The sequence below is a fragment of the Thunnus albacares genome, chromosome 23, assembly GCF_914725855.1.
Source record: "Thunnus albacares chromosome 23, fThuAlb1.1, whole genome shotgun sequence".
NCBI lineage: Eukaryota > Metazoa > Chordata > Actinopteri > Scombriformes > Scombridae > Thunnus > Thunnus albacares.
The window spans coordinates 23653485-23663932 of NC_058128.1; the positions used below are offsets into that span (position 1 = coordinate 23653485).

Sequence of the window (10448 nt, forward strand, 5' to 3'; positions counted from 1 at the left end):
TTGTTTAGCTGATTTGAGTTCTAAAAAGTTGTGTATGACACTGTAGTACATTTAAAAAATAAAATGTAGCATTCATAAATAGTCTAGTGTTGAGTCCTTAAATCTACCAAAACAAGAATTTGCGATTCAAAAGTTCTTGAATTTTGCCCAGCTGAACTGTATATCCTCTGTTTCTAGCCTGTCTGTGTAACCTCAGTGATGGGAATAATATTGATCTAAGGAACAGTCTAGTTCTGTTGGTCAGGTCCCAAACATGATGCAGTGGACCTGATGAAATAAAACATATTGCAGCCAGTTAGTGCTGATGGAGTAGTTCATTAGTCAATCAACAGGAAAGTAAAGGCAGTTTTATTTCTGTAGCACAAAATAACAAATTCGCCTCGAAAGGCTTTACAATTTGTCCAGCATATTACACCCTCTATCCTTTATGATTGTTTAATGTCATTTATTAAGCAGAAATGTCACATATTCTATTTTACTACTTCACCTTTATCAACCTGCAATGGAGAACACTTGTTGGACAAAAACATGTCCAGGCCTTCATTAGTATTTTTGGAGAGGAAACCATTCAGAGGGAGGTGGAGTCAGCGGTTAGAATCTCAGCATCTGACAAAAATGTGGATGTAAAACACCACCAAACCATGCAGGGAAAAAAGTTAAAAGAACATAATATAAAAATGAAGGATCACAACATCCTATAATGATCAGTGGATTAATTAATTAGTAAATACAGGAAACGAATTGGCAACAATTTAAAAAATCATTTAGAAATGTCAAAATTCAATGGTAAAAATGTAGATTTTAGCCCAGCACTGCCCTGACTTCAGCATTAACGTGGAAGAAAATAAAATATCAGCTTCACTTCTTCCATTGTTGTTTGTCCCACAACTGCTTAATTCACTCACCTACCAAACAATGCATGAACATTTGCAAAAAAGTAGCCTGTTCTGACATATATTGGAAATGTTGGTTTGTAAATTCAGATTATGGGAAGCCCCGAGTTACGGGTTGTTAAATTCCTTCTGTGGAAATACGCTATCTGATAGTTTTATGTGCATCTTCTTGGTTCTTAATGAAACAAACTATGCATGTCTTTGCAGGATAAGGACCAAGATTGTTGATCCGTACAACAAGATTGTTGCCAGGATCACCCAGCTTGCCAGACTGCAGGTATCACACTCTTCACCACACACTTCGTGATCATGGTCTTATATTAACTTTTCTGCGGCTGTGTGTGTGTGTGTGTGTGTGTGTGTGTGTGGCAGCATCGAGTGGAGGTCATAGCACCCAGCTTGCTATACACAGAAAATCAATCAAGTTATCATTTGAGATAGCAGAAGAAATACATGACAGTTCTTTGCTTGGCAGTTTTACCAAAGAACATTGTTTAACATTTGTTACGAAGCTTTCCAAAACCCACAGAGAAATCGACACTGTGTAGGAGAGAGGTGCAACATTTCCCTATATGTAGGCAAGATATTTGTTGTGTGCAGAGCTCCAAGCTGCTGTGCGTGCAGCTCAGCACTGAGAACACTGGGCTGCACTTGTTTGTCTGTGTGCAGCCGAGGGAAATCATGATTAAATATTAATGAAACAGCCGCTTTTAAAAAGGTCAGTGTGATTCTGAGGTCTCTCTCCTGGGCTAATGGCTCTGTGTCACTCAGATTTGTGTGAGTGTGTGTGTGAGAGAGATATCATTCTCAGTCTTGTTTCTGGTCTGAGCCATCAGAATGAGCTGGACGTGACTCAAACAGCACCTGATCAGTCACTAGGGAATCCAAAGCCTCTGTCATTTTCCTCTCATGAACAACACAATATCTTTTTCTCTCTCCGCCTCAGATAATACACATGGACACACACTTTCTATGGTTACACTATGGCTATCACATGAAAAAAATCCAATTCAAACAAATGAGAGTAGACACACAACTAGGGCTGCAACTAACGATTATTTTTATTCTTGATTTAATTTTTTCTGTTGATAAATAGTCAGAAAATAGTAAAAATGGTATTATAATTTCTTAAGTTACTTTCTAGTCCATAATGATGTCTTCAGATATCTTGTTTTGTCCAATCAACAGTCCAAAGATCACAAAAAAAGCTCAAATCATCACATTTGAGAAGCTACAACCAGCAAATGTTTGGCATTTTTCCTTAAAAAAATAACCAAAATGATTATTCAGTTATCAAAATAGTTTCTGTCAATCGACTAATTGATTAATTGACTAATTGTTGCAACTCTATACAGAACCCTTGTAGCCTAATTCTAAGTTACATTGTAGAATTGACAGTGTGACTGGAGGGACAGACTAAATTAATTGATTTGAAGTGAAAAGAAATTGCAATGCAGGCTGATGAACAGTCAGAGTGACTTCAGATTCAGAAGTTCTGCTACTGCAAGGCAGCGCCATTTTTAAAAGTCAGCAAACAGCTTTACGTTTATCCTCCTTTTTTTCCAACATACAGAATTTAAATCCTCCACACAGGGCCAGCATGTAAGCCTGCATCCAGCCATGCTGTTACACACCTTTTGCAAGGATCAGTATAATCTTAACAACACCACAGACATCATCTGAAGATGTTTTTGGCCATGCTAGCAGCATAGCTCTAAGGATGGCAATATCAGTCAGTCTGTCGGTCAGTCCACCACTCTGGTCCAGACTGAAATATCTATACAACTATTGGACGAATTGCTCTTATCATTTTGGGCGACTGTGGCTCAGGAGGTAGAGCGGGTCAAACCTCAAACTGAACCCCAAATTACTCCTGATGGCTGTGCCATCGCTGTGTTAATGTGTGTGTGAATGATTAGTTCCTACTGATGTGATGTGATGGCAGCCTCTTCCATCAGCGTCTGAATGGGTGAGTGTGGCTTGTATTGTAAAAAGCGCTTTAAGTGGTCGGAAGACTAGAAAGGCACTATGTAAGTCCAGTCCCTGTGTATTCAATTTTGTACAGACATTTTTGGTTCATGAGCAATGAATCCTAATGACTTTGGTAATCCCCTGATTGTTTCATCTAGTGCCACCATGAGGTTCACATTCATGGTTCGGAAATATTTTAAGCACTATTAGATGGATTGTTAATTGTAATTTGTACAGTTATTCCTGTTCCCATCAGGATGAATTGTTATAATCGTAGTGATTCTTATCTACCCACCATCCTCCAACACTGTTTAATATTTTGGTTTATACCTGCAAAACTAATGAATTCCCATCAGTCGTAGCTGTACTTTGTGTTTAGTGCTAATCAGAAAAAAATGTTAACAAGCTAAAATAAGATGGTGAATATAGTAAACATTATACCTTCTAAACATCACCTTGTTAGCATTGCCATATAGCTGCAATGATTAGTTGATTAATCGGTAAGCCGATTGATGGAAAATGAATCAGCAACTATTCTGATAATCAATGAATAGTTTTAGTCATTTTATAAGCAAAAATGTGAAGATTTGCTGCTTTTCTCTGACATACATGATAGAAAACTGCACATCTTTGGGTTCTGAACTGTTGGTCGGAGAAGACATTTGAATACATCTCAAAATAAGCAGCAGATTAATTGATGATGAAAACAATCATTAGTTGCAGCCCTACATTGTGAGCATGTTAAGGGATATAGACGGTAACCTTCAGCTAAAAGAAGCTAGCGTGGCTGTAGACTCCTAATCTTGTTATAGTCATACACACACAGATAGAAATGGACACAGTATCACAGAGACATGACAGGTCCTCAGCTACACCCCTGTTCCTCCTCCTCCTCCTCCTCCTCCCCCCCCCCCTCCTCTAAGCTCCTTACATTATACTGACCTCTTTCTTCCTTGCAGGTGTTTAAACTACACTGTGTGATTATTCTACCCCAACTTCCTTGTTTTGTGTGTTTCTTCTTGGTTGCACTGTTACTACTCAGGTGACTGTGTGCTGCTTTCCATCTGTATATAGTGTTCCCCCAGCTGTGAATGATTTCATGGACGCACAAGCTACTTCATAACAGAAATAATACTGTGATCATAGTTTAAATGACTTAGAACAGCAGTTAACAGATCCTCAGGAGGGTTATCCATCTTTCCTGTTTCCTCCCAGCACATACTTGTACATAGCTAAAAAGCAGGAGTAGCTCCATGGTAACCATATGAGTTGCCATAGCAACCATAATGCGTGATATTTTTTTTAATTTTTTCCCTCACCTCGCTTTGAAAGCAAGCAGAACCAGCAAACTAGATTGCCTGACTTAAAAGTGTCACATGTACAATAATAATATAAGTACAATTAGAAACATTTTACTGAAGGCTTTGACAATAAATTCTTTATTGAGCGGTGATGATGCCTTTTTACCCCCAGTTTAGCTCAGGCTATCAGGGAAAATTATTATTCAAACATAAAAATGTGTCTTGGAATTTTATTATAATTTAGACTTTCTGTATTGTATTTGAGTTTTATGGATTTTTAGTTTTATTTATTTTACAGGATTGAAATAGGAAAGTTATGTAACAAATAACTAAATTTTGAGACAGAGATAAAAGTGATTTTATTACATGTTCTGTTGGACTTTAAAGGCCGCTGTCTTTTAACGAAAGTTACGACCAGTATATCTTATTAAAAATTGACCTCTACTGGTGAGATGTTTGGGAGGATGAAGATTAAACGACTGTCTGGTTGAGTTAGAGTGAATCTGTGAATTACTTCCTCCTTTGAACTGTTGCTTTTATATAAAAGTACATATTGGGAAAACATTAATATCAGAAATTGTAATTCAACTGAATGATAAACTGTGTTCAAACTTTTGACTGTTACTGTACATACAGTGTAATGCAGTTCTTACATGGGTTCCAGTGGATATTTTCTGTTTTCACATGCCTGTTACCTTGAGGCCAATCAGGTTTTGCCACAAACTGTGGCCTCGAACTGGGCTTCACTCAAGCACTTGACTGCTGTGTATCACACTTAATTCAATACTTGCTTAATCCCTGGATATTTTGGTTAAGGTTTGGTCCATTTACCTCACCATCTTCCATCCTCTTCCTGCTCCAGGTGGCCTGTGACCTTCTGCGGAGGATCATTCGTATCTTGTACTTGAGCAAGAGGCTCCAGGTTCAGCTACAGGGGGGCAGCAGGGAGATCACTAAGGCTGCCCAGAGCCTCAACGAACTAGGTAAGGACCTGCATGCTTATCGGTGTCTACTGTACAGCTCACATCTGTTCCTAAACTGTAGAAACATCTGTTTCCCAGAAAGTAACATTTGTAGGTGTGCACTTTTTTCACCAGTGCAGATCCTTGCAGAACACTGTTAACACTGTGTGGTTACCGTTAGGTTACAAATACTATGACAGGGTGAAATTAGACATATTGCTCAATTTTAATGCTCAATTATATTTAATAAAGAAACAAACTTTTCACTCATGTAGATTTTTAACATAATAAATTAAAAGCAGACTACATATATGTACTGAGCCACATTTTACGTAACCAAAATAGGAGCCGGTTCCTGCAGGCCATGACCACTTTGCAATTTTTTAAAATTAATTAATTAATTAAGGTTAACATTGCGCACTAGTATGCCTTGTTATACATTTTGATCTAATTTGATTAAGGAAGGAAGAGTATTGTTAAGAATACTGGTAAATATCAATACGGATAAGGGGTACTTACACTACACACTACTACACTTATGTGCACAGGTGACCTGTAAAACAAGGTTTGTCCCAAGTCACATGCACAGTGTTTCAAACTTGTATGTGCGTAACTGTATGCTTGATATCTTTGTGTCACAGCTGTGGCTGTAGCAGGTGCCTCCTTCTTTGGAGATGACGTCAGAAATAACTGAGATTTTGTCAATGAGAGATTATTTGCAGTCAGTGTGAACGCAGAGCAGAGATGTTTGTCTGCAGAAAATATATCAGGAGCAGTGGCAGGCTACACTACGCATCCAGCAGCATGGATGAAGAGTGGTTAGCAGGATTACAGGAAGAGAAGAGAAGATCATACAGCAGCTTCAGTGACGACAGGGCTGTTGACCTTTTAAATCAGAGCAAGGGGCCTGCTGTGTCAGCTGTAGGGTGCTCGGCATGCTGCACTGGGACAGCTGGACAGATTAAACACTATCCAGAACTTGAAGAAGACTCAAACATAAACATACAGAAAGATAAGTTGAGCAGTCTAGCTTTCAACAATTTAGGAATATTTTGAAAAGCAGAGCAGGTTTGTCTTTAGTAACACTGCCAGACTCACACATGCTTTCATATTCAGTCCCTTCAATTATATAAGGCCTTATTCGTTTACCTCTATAACAGTTGGCCTGAAGTCTACAGCTAGACTAGGCTTTTCATCAATCACCCCTGTTTTGGCTTATTTGTATCTAGTGTATGCCTCTGTTTAGGAGTCAGTTAAACTAAAGATGTTAGAGCTTTTGCTGTGCTCGCATGTAGGTCTGCTGTCATCGTTTGTTTGTGCCTTTTAAATGTCACCTTACATCCAAATGTAGCTTCTCCTCACGGCTGATTTCATTTTATCAATGGGCTTTAATTATACTATTCTATCTTTTCAATTCATTTATTAACTCTCATTTATGTCTATCTGTTTTGTTTAATTAAAGGTAGAGTCAGTGATTCTGGAGAAAGATCATTCAATACACTTTTTGTCAAATTCAGTGAATATCTCCTCATCGTCCGCTGCCCGTTCTGTGTGCGCGTTGAACAAAAATCCAGTGTTCATACATAACACTGGCTTTGTAAATGGGGAAACAAACAAAGTGGCTCAAACTGGGCCACACAACACTACTCCAGCCAATCAGCAGCAGGGGGCGGCGTTCGTGCTCATGCACAGGACAGGGGGAAGTCATCAGAGCAGCTATCTGTGTGAGGACATGACAGTCTCCCGTCTCCAGCACCTGTTGAATGGCGGGGGAGGCCTGGCGGACTGGAGAGAGAGAGAGGCTGTGGCCAATTCACATAGAACAGATATGCTTCCATTTTATTAAATGTATCAATCCACACTGAATCCCAGACAGTCTCACAGAGACCCCCTGTGCTTTTTTACACTCCGAGTCTGTTTCTGTTGTATTTAGTGAAGTGTAATCTGAGCAGGCAGCTGTTTAAGTCACGCAGATATCCTGCTGTATATGTGTTTTGAACTTATGAACCGTATCAGTGAATCAATAAATACAAACACTGTTGATTGATTTCTTCCTGTGGAGCCAATATGCAAACTATATTGGTTGAGTAAATGTCTGCTGTCAGTCAGCCTGGTGAAGACAGTTTGTCTGGTCGTTGTCCTCTCTGCTCACCAGGAGCTGCAGCTGGCAGACGGCTGCTTCTGTTGACAGAGACGCTGAATGCAGGTTGAGAGAGAAGTGGGGAGGCTGCAGAGAGGTGGAGAGTGTGGATGGACTGTTGATGAGACCATTTTTCCCCCTGCTCATGATAATGTGTGAGAGGAACAAAATTGAGTTTACAGCTAACACATCTCTCTGGATTCCGCCATATTTCTCTTTTGGTCGTTGCCTTGGCAACGTGCATCTATGAATTTGGGGGGTGGAGCTTCTGAAGGAGCACAAAGGGAGGGGTGTATTTGTTTGGATGTTCAGTTCAAATATCAACAATCTTTCTCCAGAATGACTGACTCTAACTTTAATTTGCTTTAAATATTTTCATTTCAGTCTTTATTCATGCTGTTATTTTTGTTGATAAAATGCCCTCATAGTAGAAGAGCATTGTAATTAAGGAGAATTTAAGTTCTGATGGACAGCTTGCATTGAAGACTGCCAGTATTTTATATTTTAGGTGATTCATATTCCATTAGGTGAAACCAGTTGCCAGTCAGAACTATTGAAATCACACACCCAAACTTATATGACTTGTAAGCTCTGTGATCAACTTATAATTACATAGTTCCATGGGTAGTCTCACCACTTGCTGCTTTTACTAGCTTAAGTTTTACCATGCGCACCATTGCACACTTAATGTTCAGAACAAAGTGGAGAGGCACTGGAGCACACAGTTTGCACACCCATGTGTTAACATTTTACTGCAAGGTCAGTTCACAATAGCTCATAAGTGCACTTTAAACCAACCGATAAAAGACAAAAAAGTAATTTACCCAAAACAATATACACTTAACAAGAAATAGTTCACGCCAGAATGAAAGCCCAGGTACTCACACATGTATGAATCGAAGCTCCTAGAAGTTTGAAGGACAATGAAACACACTGTGAGCTTTCCTGTATGTTTCCAAAGTAAATGAGGTGCTTTTTAGCTCTGGGTTAGTCCTTCAGTTCCTGAAAAACATATCTACAGTAGGTGTCTTTGGCATACTTTGTCATTCCACTCTCTTCACTGGCCACCTGTTTGCTTCTACTGGCTGACGGCCAGCCCAGCATGAAACACCTTGTGTGAGCTCGTGAGCTGGGTGCTGCTGCCCACGGCTTTACAAGGGGGGCTCAACTAGATAGACTTGTGGGCCAAGACAATGAGCTGAAACTAGATGCATATTACTACTTCTCTTTGGGGTGTGTTGCTCAGTCAAGTGCTTCAAGATAGATTTGTCACTGTATTGTGTCAGTTCCTAAGTTATTCTTCTGATAAAGTCAGACAACCAGATTCAGATTGATCTATCTCTGTTGAAGATCCCATGAAATGAGTCCTTGAACTTCATGAAAAATATACTATATGAATAACATTTAGTACTGTAATGGATAACCAATAAATCATCCCAAATTTTTTAACCCCACTTTGGTGCACTTTCTGTCAAATCAAGCTGCCTTTCTGAGTATTACTGACAGCCCATTGGTTTATTGGAATCGGCCAAGTGCAAAAACCACGCTGGGAGCTGCGTTGGTGGGCGCGTGTTACTTCAGACACCAGTGAGACAATGAAATGCAATCCAGAAAGTCCAATTTGACTAACAGATCTGTGAATCTGGAGGCTTCTCAGACTCCAAACACTTCCCTGAAAAATTATCACAGCAGCAACTATTTTATCTTTTTTGTCATGAAATACAGTGTTCCCGTTACAAATAAGGGTGTCACGATGCTCCAAATCAAGGATTCGATTTGACTTCTGATTTGATGATCATGATTCAATTTGATTTTCGAAATATTTTTTTTTCAGCACTGACTGCTATGCCATTGTTAGACTATCAAGTCTAGATTTGTAAACATCAGTAGATCATTGGTTTTATGCCCTGACAACTGTCATTTACATATACAAATTCTTTAAAAGGATAGGCTACATGGTATCAAGTGTGAAAAAACTGTCATATTTTTCTTTGGAATGTACCACACTAAGGCCATATGGTCACGTTTAAATAATTTATTTAAATGCAATAACAATAACTTATTTCACCAGTCAATTGGGAACAAACTGTTAAACACAAAAACAAAAAGATGAGCCACTGGATGACAGAAGGGTACTTTACAACAACAGCTTGAGTTGCCACCAGGATTAATCCTGGTGGCTTTTTGGTTAGGAAACTAAGTTTAAGCCATGTTGCATTATTTAGACAGTCCCTGTGCACTTATCTCACAGCCGGCTGTACATAGAGACCAATGTTATTTGTCCAGCTTGGAGGACGGTTTGTTGTGAAGAGAATCAGGTTGTAGCTCGTTGTTTACCTTACTACAGTAGGAAAGAGGCATCGTTTGTGTTTTAACAACGTTTCACTGATAAGTTATTGATCCGGGAAGTTTGAATCTGTCAATATATTTGTTGCATAGCCTACAAACTGTAGTTTTTCTGTCAACGATGCGTTCATTGTTTACACAACTTACGGGGAAGGAAAAATGTTGCCACACTGGTGACTTCAGGGAAGCAGGAGGATTTTCCAGTTCTGTTGTTTCTCCATCATCTCAAACTCTGGCAGTAGCCAGTGGCCAAAGTCATACAGCTGAAGACTACTGGTAAGCTACTTTGAAATGTTGTTTTTTTTTTCTTCAGATGTGCACTGGATGTGTGCAAGTAGGTGGGGGTGGAGAGAAAAAAAAATACCGTGAGAATGACTGATCCTACTTTTGATTTCGAAGGTCAAAATCGAACACTCATTTCGATCAATTTTCGATTTTGAATCAAAATCGTGACACCCCTACAAAGTAATCAATCTGGACTGTGCACTTAAGTGTATGTGATTGGCCCACACAGTGCCTTGCTGGATGATGTCACATTGTGGCAAAAAAAGTTGAGCCAGGCTTGACTTTTATGTGTTTAGTTGCCAGAGCCCTCAGCGTTTTGTTGCTAGACCGGCCTCATTCTAATGAATGAGAGGCCTGCGTTTTTTCATGCAGGGCTACTGTCAGTTTGAGCATGGCCTAAGGGTTCAATATGCTTAAAACAAACTAGGTTGTACGAAGTGTCGTCAGAACACGTCTACAGATAAATGTGTCTACAGCCGTTCCAAATGGTGGGGTGAAATCATCATAAAGGAAGGCAAGATGGGATGACTCATACAAATGGTGATAACAG

At 39.4% G+C, this 10448-nt stretch overlaps 1 protein-coding gene across 1 annotated transcript in view; it reads left to right on the forward strand.

Annotated features, from left to right (window-relative positions):
* cog5 (component of oligomeric golgi complex 5) overlaps positions 1-10448 on the forward strand; it is a 65365-nt gene that overhangs the window by 3229 nt on the left and 51688 nt on the right. Inside the window, exons 5-6 of the mRNA XM_044342936.1 lie at positions 1101-1170; positions 5028-5148. Of these exons, the coding sequence (XP_044198871.1) occupies positions 1101-1170; positions 5028-5148 (191 nt within the window). The remainder of the gene's footprint in view (positions 1-1100; positions 1171-5027; positions 5149-10448) is intronic.